The sequence below is a fragment of the Eubalaena glacialis genome, chromosome 1 (assembly GCF_028564815.1).
Source record: "Eubalaena glacialis isolate mEubGla1 chromosome 1, mEubGla1.1.hap2.+ XY, whole genome shotgun sequence".
In the NCBI taxonomy this organism is placed as follows: Eukaryota; Metazoa; Chordata; class Mammalia; order Artiodactyla; family Balaenidae; genus Eubalaena; species Eubalaena glacialis.
The window spans coordinates 233,378,223-233,405,931 of NC_083716.1; the positions used below are offsets into that span (position 1 = coordinate 233,378,223).

Below are 27,709 nucleotides of genomic sequence, written 5' to 3' on the forward strand. Positions count from 1 at the left end.
GCAGCTGGTGCCCTGCAGCCGGGATCCCTGGGTGACATTCTGCACCCTGGAAGGGCTGCCTTGGTGTTACTTCCTCTGAGAGGTGGTCCAAGGTGTGTTTGAGCCGGGCTGTGGTCAGGAAGGGCTTAGGGACTTCCCTGGCGGTCCAGTGGTTAGGACTCTGTGCTTCCACTGCAGAGGGGACGGGTTCGATCCTTGGTCTGGGAACTAAGATCCCACAAGCTGCGTGGTGCGGCCAAAAACAACAACAACAACAAAAAACAAAGAACAAAAGCCCTCCAGATGTAAAGGAAAGGACCGTGGTCCCCGGTCATCAACCCTCTACCAACAAGATCTGGCTGCTGACAGGCTCAGCTCTGCGCCCACAGGGACATGGTGAGCTCTGTCTCAGCCTTGGAGAGGTGCTGGCCCCCGATCCTGTGCAGCTCTGTCCATCTTGGCCTCAGCGACAGGGTCTCTGTCCCCTCCCGAAATGGCTCATGCTCCCCCCACCCTTCCCTACAAGGGCCAACTGTATTGAGCACAGCCACTGCTCACAGCCACTGCTTACAGAGCAGCTACTGCGTGCAGGCACTGTTCTCGGCATTTACACATCGTAAGCGCTGTGAGATGGGTGCTTTTATCATCCCTCATTTTACAGATGGGGACCGTGGGACGAAGTTCAGACTCTTCACGCTGACCCTCAAGGCCGGTCACAGCTGGCTACTGCATTCTTCTCTCTCGCTGGTTGCCCCAGCCTAGCCCCATTCTTGCTGGGCTGTTGGTTCCCCACAGTCTCTCTCCCATAACCCCCAGTTTCCAATCTGTCCATTATTGTTGATTCTTAGGAGGTTCCCCTCCCCCTCCTCCCAGGTGTTTGCCCTGGGAAAGCAGGGTCCGCTCTCTAAGGTGGAGGGTGGCGGACTTCTTTCTTCCTTCAGTCCCCAGGGCTGGACCCAGGGCCACAGGCAGGGCAGGGGTACCTTGACCTCTGTAGAGGGGCCTGAGCTCTGCTTCTGGAGCTGCCCTGAGGCCCTAATTACGGCCCCAGTGGAGCTTCCCAGCTCCCAGGGCTGTCAGGAATAGGAGCCTTCGGTGGGGTTGTGTAGTCCCCTCCAGCAGTGCCACCAACCGCGTGACACAGGGCACCTGCCTGTAAGTGAGATGCGGAAAAAGGAAAGTGACCACCTTCTCAGGTTGTCCCCAAGATCGCGTGACCACTTGGTGTGCGGTCGCAGCCTTAATTAGGTCACTCCAGTTCCAGCCCCAGGTTCTTTCCACTGAGGGAGCTGCAGGTCCAGGCCCCTGGCAGGGCTGCTGGATTTAAGGTGGTGCCAGCCCAGAGGAAGGACACTGGAAGGGGGCCACCGGCAGGGAAGCTGTGGGTGGAGGCTCTGAAGACCGAGAGGCTAGCAGCCCAGGTGCTTTTCCTTTCTATGTGGAGGGACGGCTGAGTCCCCCCACAGTCCACTTCCACTGGGCCTGTAGCCCCTGACCTCCCCCTCCCTCAGGGCCTCCCCCTGGCCATTTCCCTCCCTGGCTCCTGGGCTTGGGAGTCGAGGGAGTGTGGATCACTACCGGGGCTGCACCAGGCCTAACTGGGTCTGGGGGTGGAAACCCTGGGTTGTTTGGGGGCACCCATCCCCCGAGATCCACAGGGCTCCTGGGGATTCCCAGGCAAACTAGGTTTCCAGAGGCACCTCTGGCCCAGTTTCCCAGCCCATCAGGCCTTTTATAGGAGGTGTTGGGAGCCAAGGGGAGACACCCCATTACTACAGCAAAGAACCACCCTGGCTCATTTCGACAGCCCTGATCAGAAGAGCCCTTGTGGCCTCCCCATCGCCTCCATCAGGGTGCGCTCAGGGCGGGCGTCCCCTGGGATGCCCTTCTCCCCCTCCTTCCTGGATGGAGAGCCGGTAGCTCTAAATTCCCAGATCCACTCGCTCCATTCCCTGTTCCCAAGTGAGTCCCCAGCCGCCTGCACTTACCCAAACCCAGCAAAGGCGCCCCGATTTCAAAAGGACCAAGGGGAGACCCCAGGATTAGGGTCCTTCTCTTGATGAGAAATTTCTCTGAATGAGCCAAAACTAAAAAAGTGAGCCCTTACTGATGAGCTTGCGGATAAGCTGAGAGTTTATCTGTCTTCCTGTAATCTTGGCAGCAACTGGACAAAGCCCAGAGAGTAACTCGCCCAAGGACACACAGCACAGGATGTCACCGGGGCCTTGAACCAGGGCAGTCTGACCCCAGGAGCACACTGCCAGCCCCTGCTGCCCTCCACCTTCCTCAGGAGGAGCCCAGCAAGGCTCCAATAGACCGAATTGTTCCCTGCTACACTTGCCAGGTCAAAAGCTTTCCAAGGCTTGTCCCTCTCTACCTGGTCACTCGCGGGTTCTTGACATCTGTGCCCTCAGTGTGGCTGAAGCACTTAGCACTCCTGGCCTATTAACTGGTTGTCACTGGCACGTTCCTCTGGAGGGTGGTCACGGGGGCTGGCTTGCTTTGTTTCCACACTGGGTTGCTGGCATCAGTGGGAGAGTTTGCGTGGAGCTGAAACCTCCCAATCTGAGGTCTTTTCCACTACTGAGCTACGGCAGCCAGTCTGAGAGCACGAGGCTGGGGGAGCTTGGTGCACCCTGTGCTCTCTCTCCTCCTGAATCCGCGTGGGAGTCCCTGGCAGGTGCAGTGCACTCCCGCTGCAGGTATTTGGGACAAAGAGGATTTCCCTGCTCGCCTCAAAAGCCTGGGTAGCAGCTGCCTGACTCTGCATCCCCTCTGCTGTCTTGCGGGGCCCTGAGCACACAGTGGGTGCTCTGTAGGGGTGGGGATGGCCCCTCAGCTTTGCCCTGCCACCTGCCCTTTCTTTATGAACTTCCAGACACCATGTGCAGAACTATAGGAGGCTGTGGTTAGGGAGACCCAACTGGTCTCCTGCAGCCTGTAAAGATGTTGGCCCCTTACCAGAAAAAGAAGGATATTTCCCAGGAGCGAGTCCCCGCAGCACTGGCTGTGCACAGGACAGGTGAAGCTGGCGCTCACCTGCACCCCAGTGCCACTCCCAGCTCACCTTCTCTCTCCCTGCACCTCTCCACAGCGAGGACTACTGCATGCCCCCCAACCGCTCACTCCACTCTCCCCCCCACTGCCCCCCTAAATCCATCCTGCACATCGAGCTGAGGGGTCTTTCTGAAACAGCCATCTGAGGTCACTTCTCTGCTTCACACTCTTTGGGGGTAGCCCTTCTTACCCGTAAGAGGACACAGCTCTCCCAGAATGCCTTGTGGGAGCTGGCCCCCTCCCCCCCTTCTGGGACATCCCGGCACCTCTGGACTGCACTGGTGACAGGGGCTCCCTCCCAGGGCTCTGCACACTCACTCCTGTTAGAGCCAGCTCTGCCCATGCTCCGGCCTTATCACAGCTCAACTGTCTGTACATCTGCCTCCCCGCTGGGACTGGTCTTTGTGCTTTTCTTCTGCTCTGGAGAGGCCCCAGGTAGATGTGAGCCAGGTGACTCGAAGAGCCAGACGTTCATCCCACAGAGGCGGCTGGGAGCAGCCTGATTGGAAATCAGACTCTGGGCTCAAGGTTTTGTACTTAATTCCTCAGAGTCCCCCTTCCTGGGATCCTGCTTTCTCTTACTTTGCATGCAGTTGTAACACACTTGGAGATGTGGTTTCTCAGTCTGCAGCAAATCAGAAGGAAGGAAGGAAGGGAGGGAGGGAGGGAGGAGGGGAGGGAGGGAGAGAGAGAGGGAGAAAGGGAGGGAGAGAGGGAGGGAGAGAGGGAGGAAAGAAAGGGCAGATAATTTGACAGCTAAGGGGGACCTACACAAAAGACAGGAAACCAGGACCTCAGAGAAGGGGCAGGCAGAGAAGCACGGAGGAACAACAGTCCTATGGGCTCGGGGGACCCTGAGGCTCATCTGGATAGGCACAGTTAGGGACACCCACGGGAGAAGCAGGAAAGCCCCAGGAAGGGCTACCTGCTCTGGGGATAGTCTGGCACAGTGCCCTTCTCCTAGTTGAAAGAACCTGGGCAACACGGGGAATCTTGTGAAAATGCAGGTTCTGATTCAGCAGGTCTGGGAAGGGACCTGAAATTCTGCATTTCGAATAATCCTGGATGACCGTGATGCTGCTGGTCCGGGGACCACACTTTGAGAGGCTGCCAGAGCCTGCCTGTCTGAAAAGGCAGTGCATGTTTCCCATACAAGGCCTTTCTGGAGAAAAGCCGGTGTGTTCCCATGTTCTGGGTCTCTGAGGTGTAGGCGGTTCCCCCCAACACTAAGAGTAAGGCATTTTCTGGGGCAATCCTCCTAAGAACCCCCCTATCCCCTGGGGATCCCTGGGGAGTTTCTGATGGCTGAGTTTCAGGCAGACAAAGGCTGGCCTGCTTCTTTCTTCCTTGATAGCAGGATTATTCTGGGGAGGTGAAAACCAAGAAAACCCAGGGGCTCTGCACAGTGGAGCTGAGAGAGCAAGCCATTCATGGACCAGCACTGGGCGGACATTGGAAACCAGCCCCTGCGCCCTTGCTGCTGTCTCCTTACTGGCAGGCCTTTAGTGGGGTGAGGATTAGGGGTTACCTGGGCCCCTCTGGCCAGGCCAGGAGCTTTCCCAGGTCATAGGCAATCAGGGTGGTGGGCCCAGAGTTCAGGGATCTCAGCCCATCCTGCCTCAATCCACCCCCTTCCCCTGACCAGTGATGACCCCAATCAGTTGAGTTGGGAAGCCTTTTCAAGTGAGCCCTTGGAAGACAGATGTGATGCTCTCACACAGGACAGGCGGGGCGATGAGAATCACTCATCAAGGGCTTCCTGGAAATTCAGCCCAAGGGGCCACAGCAGCCTGTGGATTTGGGTTTCCCCCAGAATGCTAAAGATGGTAGAGGCTGTTTGAGGCCAGTGGGTGTGGGCAGCTCTTCAGAGCAGCAGCCCTGGAAGTTGTCTGCTTCCTCTTCACGGCTGCAGACAGGTCCTACTTTTAAATATAGCTCCCTCCCATTGCTTGCTTACTGGGTGCCGGGGTCCAGTGCTGGTGTGTTATCTCCTGTTGGCCCCTCTACAGCTCTGCAAGGCGCAGACAGCTCAGTTATAGTCAGCCTGCAGTGGGCTCGGCAGCCCGTCTCTCCCAAATGAATGGCAGGGCTGGCTTTGCACCCAGGCCTGTGTCTGCAGGGCCATGTGCAGTGCTGATGGAACTGGAATCTCCCCCTAACAGATCCTGGAGATTAGGAAGATGAAGGGAATGAGGACATTTTAAAGCAAAAACATGGAAAAAGCTCACCAATCCAGAGGAGGGCTAGAAGGAAGCCCTAGGAAACAAACAAGGATGCGGGGTCTTGGAGTTGTGAGTGAGGTTTCTTGTTTTTTGTTTTTTTAATATCCTGGATTGCCTTTAATAAGAAAAATCTTGGTTAAAATTTAAATTATAGGAAAAAACTGGTACAGGGAGCTAAGATGTTGGTAGGGGGAGGAGCCTAGGGCTTAAGGGAACTCCAATGAGCCTGCAAGCATTTGAAAGATATAAACTACCGGGAGGCGGGGCAAGGAAATATTTTGATGGTTAGAAATAGGGGGAGAGGGCTTCCCTGGTGGCGCAGTGGTTAAGAATCCGCCTGCCAATGCAGGGGACACGGGTTCGAGCCCTGGTCCGGGAAGATCCCACATGCCACGGAGCAACTAAGCCCGTGCGCCACAACTACTGAGCCTGCGCTCTAGAGCCCGTGAGCCACAACTACTGAAGCCCGCGCGCCTAGAGCCTGTGCTCTGCAACAAGAGAAGCCACCACAATGAGAAGCCTGTGCCCCGCAACAAAGAGTAGCCCCCGCTCACTGCAACTAGAGAAAGCCCGCGTGCAGCAGCGAAGACCCAATGCAGCCAAAAATTAAATAAATGAATAAATAAATAAATTTATTAAAAAAAAAAAAAGAAATAGGGGGAGAGCGATGCAGCTTAGGCCAGGTTTGTAGGGAGAAGGAGAGCCCCAGATGAGCCTAGGGCTGGAGCTCCCTCCCTGACTCCCCTGGGGCCTGGTCCCACACCTAGTGGGTGGCCCTGCCAGCTGGGCAGTGCAGGTGGGCCTGACCTGGGCAGGTTCTTCTAGGTGCTGCTCCCTTTCCGTGGGGCTGGATTCCAAATTGCAAGGAATGTGATGGAATTTTTGTGGAGGGGCTGGAAGCAAAGGAGGTTTCCAGAATGAAGAAAACAAATCCGACTGCATTCATCTCTCCCACGGGCCCAGAAGTTTGGCATAAGGTCACCTGTTCGCAGATGGCCTTGTCTCAGGGGGTCCTCACGCTGCAGTTACTTGAGGAGAGGGGCTCTGAGCAGGTTGAGGGTGAGTGCTCTGCCCCCGGTCCAGCCTTGGGGGCCTCTGCCAGGGGTCCTCACCTCACGCTTCCTTCAAGCACACCCACGGTGAAATGTGTTGCTGAAGTTGTCCTACAGCTTTCAGAAGGGCCTTTATCCATTTAACACCTTGATTCCCCAGGACACTTCTCTGCCTCAGCTTTGGCTGGCTTGTCTCTGTCAACTGTCACTGGAGGGGCCACGTTGGCATCCTGTAAGGACCGACCTGCTATCAAGTCCTCCTTCCCCCAAACCTACGTCTGGTGGCGGTGTTGCCCAGCCCTGTGGTCGGGCTGTGGGCTTGGGCATCAAGTGGGGATGCCTCGGGGCTAACCTCACTGGGCCTAGTGACCTTCGGTTGGTTGACCTAGGTGGGCTTGGTTTCTTCGTCAGCCTGACAGTGTGACATTCCTTAAAGGAGTGTTGGAGGGTTAAAGCGGATCAAATCTATTTGAAGGGCTGTGTTGGTGAGACCGTTTCTTCAAATGTTTGTGAGACATCGGTATTCTCTCGGGCAAAAGTGAATAATGTTGCATATGTGGGCAGCTGGCGATACCGCACTCCGAGACCAGAATCAGAACCCACACACATGTGGGACTCAGCAACATGGCTCCTATTATTTCTGCCAAAGTCATCAGATATAAATTGTAAAAGGTGTGAATCGCACAGTTAACTAGTGGTCTGTTTGTTGGGACATTGTGTTTGCACTCTATCCATCCCCTGGCTCCCCACTGAGTTAAGGGGCACATAGTAGAAGCTTAGTTCGTGGTCATTCCTGCCTTCCCTGTTCCCACGTGAAGCCGAGCACCCGCTTGAAAGCGCCAGGTTAGTTCTGGTCCACAGCAATTGGCTTCACTGCACCCCTCAGCTTTCACGACCTGTCAAATGGGGTGACTCATTACCACCTCACAGCACCGCTGAATTAAATCAGGTGATTTAGCACAGTGCCTGGCACTTAGTGAGCGCTCAATAAACAGTAAACGCAGGCGGCTATTATGAATTCTTCATAGGACTGTCGTAAAGATGAAAGGGTTAGTATATGAGACAATGTGTTGTGAACTGCAAAGCAGGCTAGTTGTAGTTATTAGGGGCTTTGAATCCCATTGTGTGCGCGGAACGCATATGGTAGTCGGATGCTTTGAGAGGAGCAGATGAAACAGGAAGTTGATGAGGGGGACCTGGGAGGTTTTTCCTGCCTGTCTTGCCTATGCAGGCCCTGAAGGAAGTGGCTGTGGACAAACCCTCGGAGATGGTCACTTTAAAGAGGGAAGGATGCACTTCTGGATTACAAATCCCAGTTCCACGGGGAGGGACGAGGACACCACTAATGTGGTCAATTTATGTTCCTCCCAGGACTTAACTATGGGCTTGGCTGGTGCTTCAGGCAGGAACAAAGGGACGCAGTCTTTGCTGAGTCCCTGGGAGTTGAGGCAGTGGCTGACCCGTGACCCCTTTCTTTCCTGCCCTTCTTGCCTTGGAGACATCCCCTCTCAGTCCACACACTGGCTTTATTCGTGTGCCAAACTGGTGCTCCCGGCAGGACACCTGGCCCTTTCTTTCTTTTTTTTTTCTTTTTTAAATTTATTTATTTACTTTTGGCTGCATTGGGTCTTCGTTGCTGCAAGTGGGCTTTCTCTAGTTGTGGCGAGCGGGGGCTACTCTTGGTTGCGGTGCGTGGCTTTATTGCGGTGGCTTCTCTTGTTGCAGAGCATGGGCTCTAAGCACATGGGCTTCAGTAGTTGTGGCTCGTGGGTTCAGTAGTTGTGGCTCGCGGGCTCTAGAGCGCAGGCTCAGTAGTTGTGGTGCACGGGCTTAGTTGCTCTGCAGCATGTGGGATCTTCCTGGACCAGGGCTCGAACCCGTGTCCCCTGCATTGGCAGGCAGATTCTTAACCACTGTGCCACCATGGAAGTCCCCTGACCCTTTCTTCTGTCTGAGATTTGCCCACCGAGGTGGTGTGCTTTTGCTCCCAGGCACATACTCACCAAAGTGGTCAAACCAAAATTTCCTGCCTATTGAAAGAAATTGGAATTCCTTTAACCTGCCACCCAGACTTTGCCAAGGCCCTTTCTCACATATTTGTCCTCTTTCTTAGGCCTGGAGAACGTTTCCGGCTTGAGGGCCTAAAAGAGGTTTTCCAACCCTTCTTGACTCTTCTCAGTTAGAACCCCAGAGAAATGCCAGGGATAAGGTCTCCGAGCCCCTCTCTGCCATGACCCTATGTTGACTGCCGTTTGTGCTGGGGAGGCTGAGCTAGCTGTGGGTCCAGGTGAGCGGGGAGCCCTGCTCCTTCCTGCCCCTGCTGGGTGAGGACAAATTCCTGCCTTGTTCCCTGACCTTTTCTTATCTTGCCCCAATTCAACTCCTGTTCTGGGGCCCCCTCCCCTCTCTTTACCCCTGAGCTTTTCAGCTACTCTCGTCCTCCCTTCACTTTCCTTCCTTTCTTCTCTGCGTTCAGACACCAAACCTCTGCCTTTGCTCCGAAAGATCCACATCTTGAATGCATCCCCCTTCGTGGCTTCAGTCTCCTCTGCAAACTTCGCAAGAATGTGCACTGTTCGCTGAGCAGCGGGCAGAGGACACTCATTCACAATCTTGGCCTGGAGGGGAACATAGGGGCCGTTTAACGGGCTGCCTGCCTAAGGTAGAATTGCCCTGAGGAGCGCTTCCCAAAGTGTTTTCCTTGGAACACTCGATTGCTTAGACGTGCCTCCTCCAGTGGAAAATCCCTGAACACAGAGGATTGTGTGGTCAGATGAGTCTGGGTGCTGTTTCCCTCTGGTAAGTTTCAGACACGTGACCATATGGAAGGCTCTGGAAAGTTCCACACTAAAGAAGCCTGTTTACTTTGACTAGGACTCCCTGTAACAGAGACCATCCCTCCGGCCTGTTTGTAAGAGCTCTTCTCACCTCAGGTCTTGTGTTAGCTGTTTTTGCCAGAAAGGTCTTCCTTGTGCTTGGCTAATACCCGTCTCTGTCATGTCCACACACAGAGCCCAGTTCCGGCCATCACCAGCTTGCTGAGATCCTTTGGGCCTAGATTCTGTCCCAGCTTTGTGTCACCAGCAAATTTGATAGTCAGCACTCTTCCTAGGTGGCCCTACACGTAACAGGCAAGCCGCTGAATTGTATGGCATTCCCTGGCATTCCCCAGAAGCCTAATAGAGGGGGCTTGCTGACTCTGGTAGAGATAATAGATCAGTCATCATAGTTTTCTGTTGGACCAGCTTGACAACCCTGTTTCAAAAGCAAATGAGCATATGACCTAGCAATTCTGCTCTTGGTTATATACCCAAGGGGAATGAAAACAAATGTCCACACAAAAACTTGTATGTGAGTATTCATAGCAGCATTATTCATCACAGCCATAAGTGGAAACAACACAAACATCTATCAGCAGGTGAATGGATAAACAAAATATGGTATATTTATACAATAGAATATTATTCAGCAATGAATAAAAAGAATAAAGTACTGATTGACATGTGCTACAAGCTGGGTGAACTTTGAAAACATTATGCTAAGTGAAAGAAGCCAGACACAGAAGGTCGCATATCATGTGATGCCATTTATATGAAGTGTCCAGAATAGGCAAAACCGTAGAGACAGAAAGCAAACTGGTAGTTGCTAGGGGCTGGGGAGAGGGGTGTGAGGAACGACTGCTACAGGGCATGGATTTCTTTTTGGGGGGATGAAAATGTTGAGGAGTTAGACAGTGATGATGGCTGCACAACCTTGCGAACATGTTAAAAATCACTGAGTTGTGCAATTTTAAAAGAGTGAATTTTATGGTATGTAAATTATATCTCAATAAAGCTGTTATTTTAAAAAGAAGTGGGAACTTGTCTGGCGGTCCACTGGTTAAGACTCCACACTTCCACTGCAGGGGGCATGGGTTCGATCCCTGGTCGGGGAGCTAAGATCCCTCATGCTGTGCCAAAACAAAACAAAACAAAACAAATCCGTAAAAAGAAGTTAAAAACCAAGTAAATGAGGCCAATCCTTGAATTACTTTTAGGGGACCCGCGGCAATCATTGCTTCCTCTTTTAAGTGCCATCCCTTGATAATACTCGATCCTGGGCTGGTCCATCTGTGATTCATACACTCTGCCCGCTTCCTGGAAACCACACTGGAACACCTGTCTTGTCCTTCAGGGTCCTCAGAGCTCACCGACAGGATTCCAGGGATATTGTCTGTGTCCTGTAGCATCTCACGGCGTGGTGCTTCCAGGCAGGGAGGGAGTGGGAGCCCGGCGGGAGCGCAGACCTGCTTGAAGGAGGTGGTGTCTGCTGAGGTACAGAGGGCTGCCAGCGATCAGAGGAAGAAGGGCGGCCCCCCGGCTCCAGGGGACAGAAAGGGCGACCGAGGAGGATGGGTGGAGGTATGTTCTGGGTGGGAGGAATGGCATGAGTCGGCCACTGTGGCTGGAGCAGGGCACACTGGGGAGTACTGGGCCTCATCTCCAGCGTGACCACATGGGCCTCAAAATACCACCAGCCCACAGGGTTAGATTTCTGGTTGCCCACAGGCTACATTTCTTGGCAGCTGGTACTGTGGTTCCTAACAATGGTGGTTTCTTTTGTGGAGCTGGGGCTGGGGGGTGATAGACAGTGAAGAAGCCTGTTTTGTTTGTTTGTTCATGTATTTGATTTTTACGTTGACCATCTTAACCGTGTAAGTGTTGAGATCAGTGTACGTTCACATTCTTGTGTAACCCTCGCCACCGCCCATCTCCAGGACCTTTTCCTCATCCCAAACTGAAACTCGAACCCATGAAATAATAACCCCACCCCCACCCCCACCCCCCGCTTCCCCTGGTCCCTGGTAACTACTTTCTGTCTCTATGAATTCTAGATACCTCATATAAGTGGAATTATGCAGCGTTTGTCCTTTTGCATCTGGCTTATTTCAACCTTAGCATAATGTTGACAATGTTCATCCATGTTGTAGCATGTATTAGAATTTCATTTTTTAAATGGCGAATAATATTCTATTGTGTAAATATATAATATCCCACTGTATGGATATATCTCATTTTGTTTATCTGTTCATCTGTCAGTGGACACTCGGGTTGTTTCTGCCTTTGAGCTATTATGAACGGATTTGTTTCTTAAAGCATGATGTTCATACCTGAGCAACAGGTGATCTCTGGGGAGCGGAAAATGGGATGGACTTGACGGGAAAAGAGCCAGCGAGTCTGTGAGGAAGCTCCATAATAGCCCAAGTGCATAGAGAAGGGCGGGGGTGGTGGAGTGACCGGGGCAGAAGGACAGAAGGCTGAGGAGGGCTCCACGGGGCTGACCAGGCACTCGGGAGTAGAGGGCAGGGCCAGGACCCCTGCCATGGGGAGGCTGGGGTCGTTTCCTGCAGGTGGCTGGGGGGTGGGGGGACAGCCAGCAGAGGTGCTGGCTCTGTGTCGAAACTTGGCCAGGAGGGCAGAGCCACCACCCCGCTCATCTGTGACACACAGGTGTGACCATTCAGACCTGGAGACTAGATTGTGAGCTGGAGGGCAAAGCATGAAACCGCAGTGCTGGGGCCAGGCCTGACTCACAGCCCAGCACCAGGGCGGGAAGCAGTTTCCAGAGACAGGAGACCAGAGGATGAGAGGAGGGGTTGGTGGAACTGGGAGCGGCGGAGACCCAGGGGCCGGTGACCAAGGGGAGGCTTCCAGAACTGTCAGTTGCTCCACGTAATAGAGTGGGTGCGTGGGGCGCCCTGCAGCAGCTCTTCTATGGTCCAGCATCAGGAGGTTCAGTTGCTGTTCGTTGACCCAAACTGGGAAAAATCAAGGTAGACGAGCATGTTTTTCCTCAAGAAACGTATGGCCTAATTAAGGAGTTGAAAGACGTGAAAACACTCCTGCAGTACAAGACCCACTTTGAGTTATATCCCGCAGAGCCCCAGAGGTGTTGGAGGAGAGAGAGGGGACCCTTCCAAAGCGGTGACCCGGGTGGGCACTGCAAGGCAGGAGTCTTCTGAGTCATTTTTCAGTAAATAAGGCCAAAAGCATTACACATTTGGTAGATTAACAAGTGTCCTTTGGTCCTGGCCATGGCCATCCCTCACCAGCGCCCTGCCTTTGACCTACAGGTATGATGCCGGAAGGGATGGCTTCATTGACCTGATGGAGCTGAAGCTGATGATGGAGAAGCTGGGGGCCCCCCAGACCCATCTGGGCCTGAAGAGCATGATCAAGGAGGTGGACGAGGACTTTGATGGCAAACTCAGCTTCCGTGAGGTACCTGCGTCCTGCTGGCCCTGAGCCCCTGGAGGAGGGGGGTGGCCCTGAGAGGACTCGCAGATTTACCATCCCCTGGAGTGCAAATGGCTTTGGCCTCTCTTGAGTGCTGCTTGGATATTTAACCTACAGTTCTGCTTTTTAAAATAAATTTAAGGAGCTAGTGAACCGCAGTGCTGGCATGAAAAAATGCTCAGCAAGCAGATTGAAAGTCAGTGTGGGTAGGATAACCTCATTTGGGTAAAATGGTAAGTACTGAGAAATCTGGAGGGATGTTCACCAAAATATTCATTGTGGATGTTTGTGGGTGCAAAGTGTTGGTGGTTTTATAATTTTATACTTAAAAAATATATTTAAACTGTTAATTTTATAACAAGCATTTAAAAATAGTAAAAAAAAAAAAAAAGAAAGAAAGAAAGAAAAAAGAAATTATACAAAGGGTCTGACTCTGTGCCCATGGACCTTTCCCTCCAAACAGGTCCAAGGATGGGTTTTTTTGGTCTTTGAAACCCTGAAATTGTGTTCGTACAGATATCTTCCTGGAAGAGCACATGGCGTCACCTGATACCCCAATGGATGAAAACCTCAGCCATTTTTATTTTGGGGAATAAATCTCAAGGCCATTGGGTTTCTTCCATGGCAAGGATGCAGCTCCACAAGGAAGGGAATTCCATGTTTTGTGTGTTTGAGTCTTGCGGAAAGGTTTTTAGATATGTCAGTGACCTGTTATTAGAATAACTTTAGCGACACCATCCAGGCTAAAGACTTGGACATTAGCCCAGCTGCTGTGGTCTCATTTTCAGTCGTGTCTCTTTTGGGGCCCTTGGGAATTGAGAGAAGAGAGGACTGTTCTTGTCTCCTGGTGTTTAACCTTGGTTATTCCAGAAAGAGTGGAGTGCAGGCATCCTGGTTTCTGAGAGTGAGAACTTTAGCCAAATACTGGTCATCTTTCCAGGCTAGATAGGGCCTTTGGATGCTCTTCCTGGGGGTCTCTGCAGCTGACCTAGCAGCCATGAGTCCCTTCCCCAGCTGGCCTTGCCTCTCACTGCCCACAGATCAACTCCAGAATCTCCCATCTCTTCCTTTCCTGAACTGGCGGATATGGAGATGGATCACGAAAACCTGTGTTGGGCATAGCGCTCAGGATAATCTGGTACCAGACTTCTCATTTCAAGGCTAAGGAGCTAGAAGACCAAAAGGGTCAGCACTTGCCTGAAATCAGGTCCCAGCTCAAGGCTGGGCCTGGGTTACAGCCTCCCCCCATCATTCACCACATTCAACTTCCCAGCTGCCTCTCTGTCTCCCTCGCCTCTCATTTGGTTCCTTTGTATCATTCATACATCGTGCTGGGCATTGGCTCTTTCCAATCTGGGTACCCCTGGAGTATAGAAGGTAAAGGATCCTGCCTTGGCGAAGCTTTGGAGGCAAGGTTGGGGAAAGAACTTCTACGGCAAAGTTGTGACCTCTGGAGAACAGAAATTGAGGGTGCTTAGAAAGTCTGTGCAAGTCAGCAACTGAGCTAAGACACAATCCCTCCCCCTGTTTTACTCAGGAGCCACCCAAATGTGCCCCTCTCTGCATCCAAGATGCTCAGTTAGCTTTTGGTTAGCTGCTGGCTTGGCCATTTCGCACAGATGGTGGACATCAGAGGCTTGGACATCTCCAAAGGGTTTTGTTGTGGGTCCTCAACCTGCCTACAGGCCTCCAGTGGCATTCACATTCAGTCTTTTGTCAGTTCAGAGCCCCACTGTGGTCCCAGCTCTAGGAGTTGTACCCAGAGGTACAGGATTTGGACATGTAGATGCATTTGCCATTAATACTCCACAGCCTAACCTCCTGCTCTTAGTATCTCACTCTGCTGGTTTCTGCACATGTTGTAAGCCACTAGTGGGCCGATGCTGTGTTTGTGTAATGAAAAGAGGCTTACAGCCCAACCTCCATCTTCCACACAGAGCTGCATAACTGGAGCAAGTTATTTTACTTCTCAGCTTCAGTTTTTCTGTCCTTAAAATAGGACTGTTAATAGCTTTTGCTCAGGACTGTTTCGAGAGCCAAGTTCTCTTTCTATGCCTCCATCAGTTAGAACTCTTGATTGCAAGTGAGGGAAAGAGAATGCTAGCTAATTTAAACAAGAAAAGAACAAACAACTATTGGCTTACATACCTGGGAGATGACGAAGTGGAAGTGCTTTAGTCACAGGTAATCCAGGGTCTTCCTCTTGCCGTATCTTGAATGTGCTTTTTTCTGTGTCCACCTCATCTTTTCTTTCCAAATAGGGTGTTGTCCCTGGCATATGACAAGATGGCTGCTGGCAGCTCCAGGCTACATTGTCCCAGGGGATAGAGGGCTTCTTTTTCCCAGAGTCCCTACCAGTCTCAGGAGAAGGCTTCTGATTGGCCCTAATAGGGATACATGCCCACCTCCTGCACCAGTCATTGCATCCAGGGTACTGTGATTGGCTAGATCCAGGTCATGTGCCACGAGGCACCATAGTCAACAGCTCCACCATCATCACAGGTGTCCTCATGACCTGGCACTTAGTAGGTGCTTGGTGAGTTTGTATTCCCTTTCTTTTTCTTTGGATTAACTCAACTGAAGTGAGTTACATCTAAATAAAAGCTACTTTCCCCCAACATACAAGGAAATCGATCTTTCTTTTAAACCATTTCTCTTCCAATTATGAAAATAATATATGCACAAGAGGGGCATTTTAGAAGATGGCATATATGGAACCATTAAAAATGATGATGTATTCAATAGCACAGTGTTTGATGACCAGAGAACACATGTTGACAATGTAAAAAGGAGGGACAAAAGCAGATTTCCAAACTGTATATAAAATATAATTGTTTAGGGCTTCCCTGGTGGTGCGGTGGTTAAGAATCCACCTGTCAGTGCAGGGGACACGGGTTTGAGCCCTGGTCCGGGAAGATCCCACATGCCGCGGAGCAATTAAGCCCGTGCACCACAACTACTGAGCCTGCGCTCTAGAGCCCACGAGCCACAACTACTGAATCCCGCGTGCCTAGAGTCCGTGGCTCTGCAACAAGAGAAGCCACCGCAATGAGAAGCCTGCACACTGCAACAAAGAGTAGCCTCCGCTCTCTGCAACTAGAGAAAGGCTGCACGCAGCAACGAAGACCCAACGCAGCCAAAAATAAATAAATAAATATTTTTAAAAAGAAGTAATCATTAAAATAAATAAATAAATTTAAAAAATATATAATTGTTTGCATTTATGGTTTATGTACGTGTACAGACATGTAGAAGAAGTCATAAGGATGGACCAGAGTTAGCAGTTCTATGTCCATAGCTGTAGGGATCTAGAATCCTATTCCAGGCACTCACCACCTCATTCTCCTTTGGAGGCAGACAGCGAGGCCTTAATATCCTCCCCTCTTTTTCTTGTAGTCCTTGCTAATTCCATTACATCTGTCTCAAAGCGAATTGCTCCAAGACCAGATGTGTGGTAGTTTTGTACAAAGGCTGGATAAGGGGTTTACTAGATTACATGTTAGTACTGAGAACTGTAGGTCCTGTTTTCTCCTCCCACCTTACCCTCTCTGGGGTGGGTCCCTGGCAGCCCTGGCTGTACTGGGTTGCACCCCTGCCTGTTCATGGTTGATTGGACCATGGATGGACCTCTGGCTAGACTAGGTCAGTTGGATTCCCTATCTGGGAATTTGAAACTGGGGCTGAAGTGCTGCACGTTCGCTGTGCAGGTGGCTCTTCCCATAAGAATAACTCAATGTGGGGCAGCCATTTTCTCCCACGTGGTCCAGACACAAGAGCTCGAGAGGGAATGTTGCCTCCAATCCTGAGAACATTGCCTCTCCCTGTTCCAGTCCTCTTCCAGGTCACTGTATTTTACCCTTGGGTTTTTGAGACATCCTTTTTGTATAATGAATACCTCCTTTTCACTTAAACCAACAAGTGTGTTTCTGTCACTTGCCATCTGAGAGCTCTAACTAATGTGGGCAAGTGTTTGCATCGTCAATCAGAGCCATGAAATTTTAAATTTCCTTGAATTTGGGACTTCCCTGGCGGTCCAGCGGTTAAGACTTCGCCTTCCAGTGCAAGGGCTGCAGGTTCGATACCTGGTCGGGGAGCTAAGATCCCACATGCCTTGCGGCCAAAAAAAACCAAAACATAAAACAGAAGCAATATTGTAACAGATTCAATAAAGACATTAAAAATGGTCCACATCAAAAAAATCTTTAAAAAAAATTCAATCAAAAAAAAATTTCCTTAAATTTATCAGAAGCGTTTGACAGCTTGTGTCTGAAACTGCTTTTTAGCTTTGTTAGTTCTCTCTGTTTCTTTGTTTTCTGCTTCTCCTTCCCTCCCCCCTCTTTGCTCAGAGTCACAGCTAGGACACTTTCCAATTCTCTACAACATACCAGTCTTTGTGGACTATAAATAGGGAGACAAACAAGGCTGGGCAGTTGGAGAAATTGTCATTCAGGGGTTGGTGATTGTAATACATTAAATGGGAAAGTCTGGCATGCTTTAGGGAAGGCTGAACATTTTCAGGTTGAGCTGGATTTTTTTTTTTCTTCTTTAACTGGCTGGGGCTGGGGGGACCCCTAAGTTAGGACAGAGCTGCTGGTGGTCACCCACTGAGCTGGCAGAGCGAGAGTGAGCACAGGTGGCCGGGACCCTTGAGGAATACTTTAAGTCCTTCTGTAAATACCAACATTGTCATCTCTGCTGCAGATGTGAGAAAAATGAGTTTCAGAGATGAAGAGACACCCCCTCCCCGTCAGGTCACTTGGATTGCTGCTAGGCTGGGGGCAGTGCTCCATCTTCCCTAAGCTGCCTCCCTGGTATGGAGGGGCTATCTGTTTTGTGTTTACCGTATGGAGCATTGGGGAGGGGGGTGGCTTCTGTAACTAAGTGCTTTAAGGATGGGTGGGGCACTGAGGGATGGATGGGTATTTTACTCCTTCTCTCTGCCCGAGGGTCACGTTTGCAGCGCTGAAGTCTTGGCTGCTTCAGTCTCTTCCATGAGAGCCCGACCACAACCGTCCCCCTGCCCCCTTCTCCCCCATCCTATTCTTGGGGGGCCTCACCTCCTTCAGTAGGCTTGATTTCCAAGGCTTCTTTGGAGCCAGTGTTCTGGCTCAGATAGTCTGCAGCAAACTGAGTCTCTGCCGGCCTCTAGTGAGAGAGTTTGAAGCTGCAGGTGGGTGAACGTGGCGCTTCTGTAGAGTCAAGCTGACCATGGTGGCCTCCGTGAACCTGAAAGTCCTGGAGCATCTTGCTTTACCGCTTGCTTTGTATTTGGCGATGTCCACAGTGGAGTTAGGACCCCTGAAGCAAGAATTACAAAGAAAGGCTTGCCGGCAAGGCGTTTTGGGGTGGTCGTGGTGGAAGCCGAGACTTTCACTTAATGAAACACGCTTCCCTCTAGGGATTAAGAGCGTTGGCAGTAAAAGACACAAGTTGGAATTTGGAAAAAGCGTGCTGAAGTTGTCTTACCTCTCACTCTGCTTTAGCTAATGTTCTTTCCTCTTGGGGAAGACAATCTTTAGAGGAGATGGTCATGAAAAAAACCCCTGAAAACTGAAATTTCACACATATTTTAGGCATTTGAAAACCTGGAGGAGCCTCTTTCTGGGATGACTTGGAATACATCAATTTTTATTCTTTCTAGATGGAAAAATAAATTATGGAAGTTGGATAGACGATGTCTGATAGATAAATTCACAAAAATTTTTTAAAGAAGGGAAGTAAAAAGCCATAAAACTTCCTTGGGGGTGATGGAAGGACGTGCAGGTGGGGGTGGGGAGGGGCAGGGACAGCTCTTTCAGGTTGGCCTATTTATTTATTTAAAAATTTATTTTGCAGAGGTCTTAGTACAAGTTGGCTTTAAAGACAAATTCATTCAGGTCACATTTTGAATCTGGAGGAAGGGGGTGGATTATTCAATAAATGATGTGGGGATTACTAGCTAACCATTTGGAAGAAAATAAGGTTAATGATAAACTTCACATGACAAATCAGAATAAATTTGAGATTAAATATTTACGCTTTTAAAAAAGTCATAAAGGCAGTAGACAAAAACACAGGCAATTGTTTCTGTAACCTTGGTGGCAAGGAAGGGTTTTCTAAGCATAACATTGGTGAGAGAAAAGGAAAGATTGATAATTTTTGAAAAAATTTTGCTGTAAACAAAATTGAAAGGGAAGTGACAGAGCTAATGTATTTGAAACGTAAAGTATTTGGAACAAGGTTCTATAAAGATCTCTTAGAAAACACCAAAAAAGGTAAATAGTCTAATGCCAAAAATGGGACACAAATGGAAAATAAGAATGGTTCAAAAATGTCAGAAATATTGAACTATTTAGTTTTAAAAAATAGTACATACAGGTCTACTGGATTTTTTCTTTCATGGCTGTTAACTAGGATGTTGCCAATTTTTTGCTTTTACAGACAATGCTTCTTAAACTATTGTGTAAATGGTTCTAAAGGTTAGATTCCCAGCAGTGGAATTAATGATTGGTAGGGTGAAAACATTTTATCTTTTGTAAATATTTCCAAAGTGCCCTCCAAAAATTTTGATTCAAGTTACACTCCCATCAACTCGATATAAGGGTGCCCATTCCCCTACATCCTTGTGGAAAAATAGGCAGGTTTGGTTTCTGCCTTTCTTTCTTTCTTTTTTTTTTTGGCACCGGTCACGTGGGATCTTAGTTCCCCGAACAGGGATCGAACCCACGCCCCCCGCAGTGGAAGGGCAGAGTCTTAACCTCTGGACCATCAGGGAATTCCCCATGTTTTCAGCTTTGACAAAATAATTTGTCACATGGACACATATACACCCCTTTTAATAGGCTTGGCTATATAATGACCCTAGCTCAGGCCAGAGGGGACTGTTGCGAATCTCTCGGTGATGCTGACTTTGACCCTAATCAACCTTCCCCTGTAGTTCCTGCTCATATTCCACAAGGCCGCAGCGGGGGAACTACAGGAGGACAGTGGGCTGATGGCGCTGGCGAAGCTTTCTGAGATCGATGTTGCCCTGGAGGGCGTCAAAGGTGCCAAGGACTTCTTTGAAGCCAAGGTAGGTGCCTCCTTCCTGTGCGGGGCAATCCCTCCCTCTGCGCACCCTGCCCAGCAGGAGCTCCCAGCCAGCGACCAGCTCATCAACTCCCTCAGGACAAGCGAAACAGCAAGGGCTTAATCGTGTGAGATTGTAGGGAAATGAGAGTGCGTTTGTGTGCCATCTGAAAATTAAAAACAAAACAGGAAAACTGCCAGAGGGCAAATGCATTTGATCCTGGTTTCAGATTCAAATAGGTTTGCTGGTGCAATGCTGCCAGATTGCCTCTGAATCCAGACTTTCCTAAAGAATTCCTCCTTACCCCAAACCACAGTCGAGTTACTTGAACAGCTACCTGCATGTTTGCATCGTAGACACCTGTGTGTAAACAAGTGAATAATGGGGCCCAAGGAGGGTGCCTTGGTGGCTTGCCCTGAATCAGAAAAAGTATTTGCATCATTGACAATGGCTGGGAGCTGGGAAGGAATCTCCAGTGCCTGGTCTTGGAGCCCTTCTGGGTGCTTCCATTCATTCACGAGTTCATACAGTCATTGAACGTTTATGGTGATTTTACCCCTGCTGGGTGCTGTCATTTTCCTCTACGCAGGGCACACCGGCAGAAAGAGCGATCAGGAGAGCCCTCCGAATCCCCCTCCACAGCAGTGGATAAGGCTACCTGGGTTCAGATTCTGCCTCCTCCACTTACCTGTCACCTGTCTGTGCCTTAGTTTCCTCATCTGTATAATGAGGTTGATAATGGGATTGCCATGAGGATTAAATTCACTCATGTGTATGAAGTGTTTAGCAAGCTCCTGGCTCACCGAGAGCACTCTGTATGTGACATGAGCTGTTGAGATTCCCTTCCACTCCAGGCAGGAGACAGCCAGCCTCTTGTGGAGTTTTGGCTTATTCCAGGAGTTTGCCCAGAGACAAAGTGTCCTTGGTGATACAGCCCAGCCTGCTCAGGCCCCTAAGCAGCACTCTCTCTTCACTTCTCTGTGACGTTGCCTTGGAGACAAGAGTCCATCATCTTTCTGCCAGTATGTAAGCTGTGAATCGTGGTGGCCTCCTTATGCCCGAATCCCCTACTGCTGTCACCTGGCAGTTTCAGGGACAGGAGGACCCCTCACTGCACCTTCAACACCAGCATCGTATATCCAATCCTGAAAGTGGTTCGGCCCTTCCTTCATGACTTAACATTGGTTCAACTCCTCAGTTCCAGAAATGCCAGGCACCAAATCAAGCTCTGGAGAAACTCGCACTGATAATGATGAGTAGAGAGGAGGGATGGTGGGATGAGTCCTCTCTATTCATTGACTGAGTCACCACTTGCAGATCTCCCGAGATGCCTTGGGCAGGGGCCTGGGATTGAAACCCAAAGTTAACAGGACCCTGTTTTCAGCACACTGCTGTAGCTCGATATGCCGAGTGCTCAAGTCTGTATGGAGTCTCCAGGAATGTCTTATCTGGGCATTCCCAACCTTTTATAATCTGGCTCTGATCCCAGCTCCAGCCTTCTTCACCCCTATGCACAGTTCTTCAAGTACTGCCACGTCTTTTCACAACTGGGCCTCAATACCTGCTGTTTCCTCTGCCTGGAATGTCCCACCCAAATGCCTCTTCCACGAGAACTCTACTCATTCTATCAAACCCACCTTAAAGAGCTGCCTCTTCTTGGCTGCTTTTCCTGATTCTCGGGGCTGAGACTGTCCATGCTCTTCTGGGTGCCTCTATTATGAATGGAAGCAGTATTATAATTTATCTGTTCAAGGCATTCTTGGACGCTCTTGGTAAGAGTATAAATTGACCCAACTTTTTGGAGAGCAGTTTGGGGCCAGCTGTTAACATTTCATATCCTTCACCTCTGGAAATCTGCCTCGAGGATTTTATCCTTCAGAGATACTCATGAAAATGCACATAGATGTATAGACAAGGATTTTCGTACAGTATTGTTATAACAGAGGAAAATTGGAAACAACCAAAACTTCCACTACCAGGGAATTGAGTCCACTGTGGTGCACCCACACATTTGTACACCCTGCAGCTCTCAAAGAATGAGATGCAGCTGCATTTATGTGTGGACAGATGTCCTGAATGAATTAGGCAAAACAGTATGTTTGAAACCCAATTTCATTAAATAGTTAGGTACAACCTGGATAATTATATACTAAAATATTAGTAATAGTGATGTCAGAGGAACTTATTTTCTATAATTTTGTAAGGTTTTATAATGTGTGTGCATTATTTTTACAACAAGGAGAAAAGATGAAAAGAATAACAATAAAATTTTTTGTGTTTATACGTCTGCCTCCTCACCCACAGATTCAAAGGCAGGTGTGTTATGTTTGTAATTACAGTGCTTGACAAATAATGGCCCTCAGGAAATGTTTGCATAAATGACGAATGGAAGGAATTATTGCCCAAGTTTGGGAGAAGGCCATAAAGGAGCTGACATTTGCTACAGATGTTCAGAGATGAATGGGGATTTACCTTGTAATCAGGGAAGGGAAGGCGTTCCTGCTGTGGAAACAGCAAGAGCAAAGGCTCCAAGGCATGGCGGGGGGCAAGTGTTTGGAGGCTGGCCTCTGTCCATACTGGACGCAGTTGGACAGGGGGCTCTGGGCTCCCCTGAGGGTCAGGCCTTCCCCAGACTGCTGATCACCAGAATTATCTGCCAACCAGCTTCCCAGACCTCACCCAACTCTACCTGGGCTCTGCAGGTGGATCCAGTGCATAGCCAGGCTTGGAGAGCAGGGCCTTGATGTGATCAGCGGTGGGCACTGTGGGGACAGACTTGCCCCGGGGGAGGCTGGACTCAGGGAGGCCTCCGTAGACGGCTGGAGAAGAATTGCAGGTCCGATGAAGAGCGTGACAGAGGGGCTGGGGAGGAGGTAAGGATGAATCCCCAACTCCCTAGAACTCTCAGTATTTATGACCACTTGATTGGAGGTGGAAAGTATAATGCCATGAGGTTATTGGAGTTGTGTGGCCAGGGGTTGGTGTTTTAAAAAATCAAGACAGGACCCATGCCCGTGAATGTGAATGGTTTATGGAGGAAAAGTGATAAGCTGGGTTTTACTGTTAAGTCCGAGGTGACTTCAGGCAAGGGAAGATCTGCCCCTTCATCCGAAGGGTACACTGTTGGTGTTTTTTTAGCGCCCCTCCTACCCAAGCCTCTTTAGATTGCGTATTTTTCTTTCTAGTATTTCTCACTACCTGGCATATATTTATTGATTGTCTGCAAACACAGTAAAAAAGAAAGACCTTGTGCCTTTTGTTTGCTAATAGTTTCTGCTCAGGTTCTGTTGGACAGAACTTGGCCACACCCAGCTAAATGGGAGGCTACAAAATGCCTTTTTTTGTCCTGGGGATCCATGTGCCCAGTGGTAATTCTGCTACTAAGGAAGATGAGCATACTGGATACTGAAGGTCATGGAATAATCTCTTCCACACTTGTCCACTCCTGAACCAACCACTGGCAAGGGCTGGAGTATCTACCCTGATTGGATTCGCTCCTCGAGCCCAGAGGTGAGGTCAGTCTCCCCTAGACCCTTGGGCCATGTGCCAGGGGAGCATCTCATAGAAAGAAAGAAGGAGGAAATGGATGTTTCGTGGACACACAGACCACAGGAGCTATCTATCTTCACAAGATACAAGCTGAAACCCGAGAACTAGAGGGAATTGACCAAGGGCAGAACATAATGGTGACTGGACTGTGGGAAAGGAAGTAAGCAGAGATACAAGGAAACCCTGGAGAAAATGCTATTTTGGACGCCAGGAGCAATTTCAAGAAGAGATTGAATCAGATGAGGCCAGAGCAGAGGTCTTGGGTCCAGCAAATGGGTCAGTGGAGATTTTTGAGAGATGAGGTTCACTGTGGAGGGCAGATTGTAATAGGGTAAGAGGTGGGTGGGAACTGGGGGAGAAAGAGCCCTGATGGCTGCTTTTCTGTCTAGAAGGTTGGCAGAGGGGGCCTGGACAAAGTGCAGATGGTAGCTTAGGATCAGGAAAGAACTTCTGAGTTTTGGGGTTTTTTTTTTAAAGCCTAGGGAAGATAGATGTTGGTGTGTTTTTATGTCACAGGGAAGTGATCCAGGGAGAAGAAAACATGAAGATAAAAAAAGGAAGGGGTGATTGATGGGACAAGGACTTGGAGATCACAGAATCAAGAGATGGGGTAGACTTTTTTTTTTTTTTTTTTTTTTTGGCTGTGTTGGGTCTTCATTTCTGTGCGAGGGCTTTCTCTAGTTGCGGCGAGTGGGGGCCACTCTTCATCGCGGTGCATGGGCCTCTCACTCTCGCGGCCTCTCTTGTTGCGGAGCACAGGCTCCAGACACGCAGGCTCAGTAGTTGTGGCACATGGGCCTAGTTGCTCCGCGGCATGTGGGATCTTCCCAGACCAGGGCTCGAACCCGTGTCCCCTGCATTGGCAGGCAGATTCTCAACCACTGCACCACCAGGGAAGGCCCAAGGTAGACTTTTAATGTGGAGAAAAAGGAGCCCAAGTAAAGTAATTACAAAGGCCCCCAACCCTCCTCTGGCCTGGCCAGGAATGGGCAGGTGGGGTGACTGACAAACATGTGAGTGCTGATGATTGGCCAGACCCTCTGCTGAGCGCGTCAGATTCGTGTGTTATCTAGTGCTCACACAGAGTCACTCTGGAGGTAGGTGTTACTGACCCACTTTGCAGATGAGGAAATTGAAGCTTAGACAGTGGTTTGTTGATAAATGTTAAGCAAATGGGTGTCTGGACAAACTGTATATATATATATATATATATATATATATATATATATATATATATATATATATATATGCCTAAGTTTATTATAAATAAATTTTGCAGATATAAAAGATATGTAGCACACAATTTGCAAATAATAAAATATATACTATTTTAATTGTAGATTCCATATAGCCTATTGATTCCTTTTTTTTAAATAAATTTATTTATTTTATTTATTTTTGGCTGCTTTGGTTCTTCGTTGCTGTGCACTGCTTTCTTTAGTTGCGGCGAGCGGGGGCTCTTCTTCGTTGTGGTGCGCGGGCTTCTCACTGCGGTGGCTTCTCTTGTTGCGGAGCACGGGCTCTAGGCGTGCGGGCTTCAGTAGTTGTGGCACACGGGCTCAGTAGCTGTGGCTCGGGGGCTCTAGAGCACAGGCTCAGTAGTTGTGGCGCACGGGCTTAGTTGCTCCACGGCATGTGGGATCTTCCCGGACCAGGGCTTGAACCCGTGTCCCCTGCATTGGCAGGCGGATTCTTAACCACGGCGCCACCAGGGAAGCCCACCTATTGATTCTTAAAGAATGGCTCCTTGATTTTTGCTGGACTCTTTTTTTTTTTTTTTTTGGCTGCACTGCGTGGCATGGGGGATCTTAGTTCCCTGATAAGGTATCTAACCTGTGCCCCCTGCAGTGGAAGTGCGGAGGAGTCCTAACCACTGGACAGAGCAGGAATCCCCCTTTGCTGGACTCTTGCATCTGTAGGCAGCCTATGATTGCAACTGACAAAAGAATGTAGTTCCGGGGACTTCCCTGGCGGTCCAGTGGTTAAGACTCTGTGCTTCCAATGCAGGGACAACAGGCTCGATCCCTGGTTGGGGAACTAAGATCCCACATGCTGTGTGGTGCGGCCAAAAAAAAAAAAAATGTAATTCCAACATGAATGTTGGTTGGTATTTTGTTTAAAATTAATTTCTAAGAAAAAAGTGAAAGGACATATATCAGAACTTCATTCATTCATCAATGATGTGAGCAACATCTTCGCTGAATTTGATAATAGTTTTCAAATATTGGAAGAACATTCTCTCCATCTTGGAGCTATTCACAATGTAAAGGCTACAAACACTACACATGTTTAAGTTTAATCTGCATTTTTAACATTTTTCCATCACTTTCTTAAGAAAAGACTGTTTAGGGCTTCCCTGGTGGCGCAGTGTTTGAGAATCTGCCTGCTAGTGCAGGGGACACGGGTTCGAGCCCTGGTCTGGGAAGATCCCACATGCCGCGGAGCAGCTGGGCCCGTGAGCCACAACTACTGAGCCTGCGCGTCTGGAGCCTGTGCTCCGCAACAAGAGAGGCCGCGAGAGTGAGAGGCCCGTGCACCGCGATGAAGAGTGGCCCCCACTTGCTGCAACTAGAGAAAGCCCTCGCACAGAAACGAAGACCCAACACAGCCAAAATAAATAAATAAATAAATTAATTAATTAATTTTTAAAAAACCCAAAAAAACACTAAGATTGAGATTCAACTTTCAGATTAAAAAAAAAGAAATAAAAAAGAAAAGATTGTCTAGACAGTCAATGAAACAATAATCAAACCCTTGTTTGTAGCATAGTTGTTCCAAGATGTAAATACCCCCACTGGGGTTGCTTTCAAGCTACCAACAGGATGCTGTTGAACGCGGAGTTGGGAAGATTCATGGTAGCATGTCATCATATAGAATTTACACCTTAGAGATATAACATGTAGGTAACCTCAAGAGCACAAATAATAGTAAAATGTAGTAAAATAATCAGGAAGTGATGACTTTTAAGTATGTATTACTTTTGTTTGTAATATAATTTATTAAATTGTGAAAGTGTATAAATCTAATTTTTAACAACGGCTATATTTTTTTAAGATTTTTTTGTTATAAACTTTTTTTTTTTTTTGGCTGCGTTGGGTCTTTCATTGCTGCACGCAGGCTTTCTCTCGTTGCGGTGAGCCGGGGATACTCTTGGTTGCGGTGCGCAGGCTTCTCACTGCTGTGGCTTTTCTTGTTGCGGAGCACGGGCTCTAGGCGCGCAGGCTTCAGTAGTTGTGGCACGTGGGCTCAGTAGTTGTGGCTCACGGGCTCCAGAGCGCAGGCTCAGTAATTGTGGTGCACGGGCTCAGTTGCTTCGCAGCATGTGGGATCTTCCCGGACCAGGGCTCGAACCCGTGCCCCCCATGCATTGGCAGGCGGATTCTTAGCCACTGTGCCACCAGGGAAGTCCCTTAAGATTTTTTTGATGTGGACGATTTTTAAAGTCTTTACTCAATTTGTTACAATATTGCTTCTGTTTGTTATGTTTTGGCTTTTTGGCTGTGAGGCATGTGGGATCTTAGCTCCCCAACCAGGGATCGAATCCGCACCCCCTGCATTGGAAGGCAAAGTCTTAACCACTGGACCACCGGGGAAGTCCCTAACAATGGCTATATTTAATAACCAGCTCATAAAATTTCTGAAAATCAAACAACTGGCTTGCAAGCAGGTACCAGCCGGTACACCTCTGAGCCTAGAGATGTTCAATGAAGCGCCCAGGGTCTCACTTCCAGAAGCACAGGGAAAGGGGGAGGGATAAAATGGGTGGGAGAGGAGTCCAGAGTGGACGGACTGCATTTCTCTGTGTTTTCTAAATGAGGGAGGAGGTGGGCTGCTGAGAGTGGCAGGATCCTTAAAGCCTGCGGCTGTTTGGATGACCGCTGTGGGGAAAGAGATGGGAGGAGGAGGGCTGAGCTTTACTGAAGGCCCAGCCCAAACTGGAAATCCTCACCTCCCAGTGGGTCCAGACACCGTCCTTGTGAGACTTCTAAGAAAAACACGTTCTCAGCCTGCAAGCAGGAACAAAGTCCTTGGTCCAAGGGCAGCACTTGGCAGACTGGGAGGGGAGAGGTGAAGTGTGTCAGGCAGAAGTTCAGGTCCTAAAAAAAAGAAGTGCAGGTCCTGGGAGTCGGAGGTACTGTGACAGATGTGTTGCAAAGATTGGTCAGGCATCCTTTTCGGGTTAGAAAGTAAACTAGGGCGAGGCCAACACACTAGGGGATGGGAGTGTGAACCCTGGTTGTAGGGTTCTATGGATGCTTGGGGAGGCTGGGTAGATAGTAAACTCCAACCTGAACTTCTTGCCAGAGTCAAGAAAGAGCAGTCTCTGTTGAAATTTTTGATGACATCAAAATTTAAATATTTGTGTGACCCGAGATACCTTGAAGTTAAAAGACAAACAAAAGACTAGAGGAAAGTAACTGAAGAAAAATATATAATGGGGGACAAAACCTAAATTAGGTAAAGAATTGCAAATTAAAGGGAAAAAAAACCCCAACTGAATAGAAAAATGGGCAAAGCATACAAATG

The 27,709-nt window shown here is 49.3% G+C and overlaps 1 protein-coding gene across 2 annotated transcripts in view; it reads left to right on the plus strand.

Annotated features, from left to right (window-relative positions):
- Positions 1–27,709, plus strand: part of EFHD1 (EF-hand domain family member D1) — a 39,605-nt gene that overhangs the window by 9,692 nt on the left and 2,204 nt on the right. For both annotated transcript variants that reach the window (XM_061205946.1, XM_061205940.1), the window contains exons 2-3: positions 12,423–12,570; positions 19,502–19,636. In XM_061205946.1, the coding sequence (XP_061061929.1) occupies positions 12,423–12,570; positions 19,502–19,636 (283 nt within the window). The remainder of the gene's footprint in view (positions 1–12,422; positions 12,571–19,501; positions 19,637–27,709) is intronic.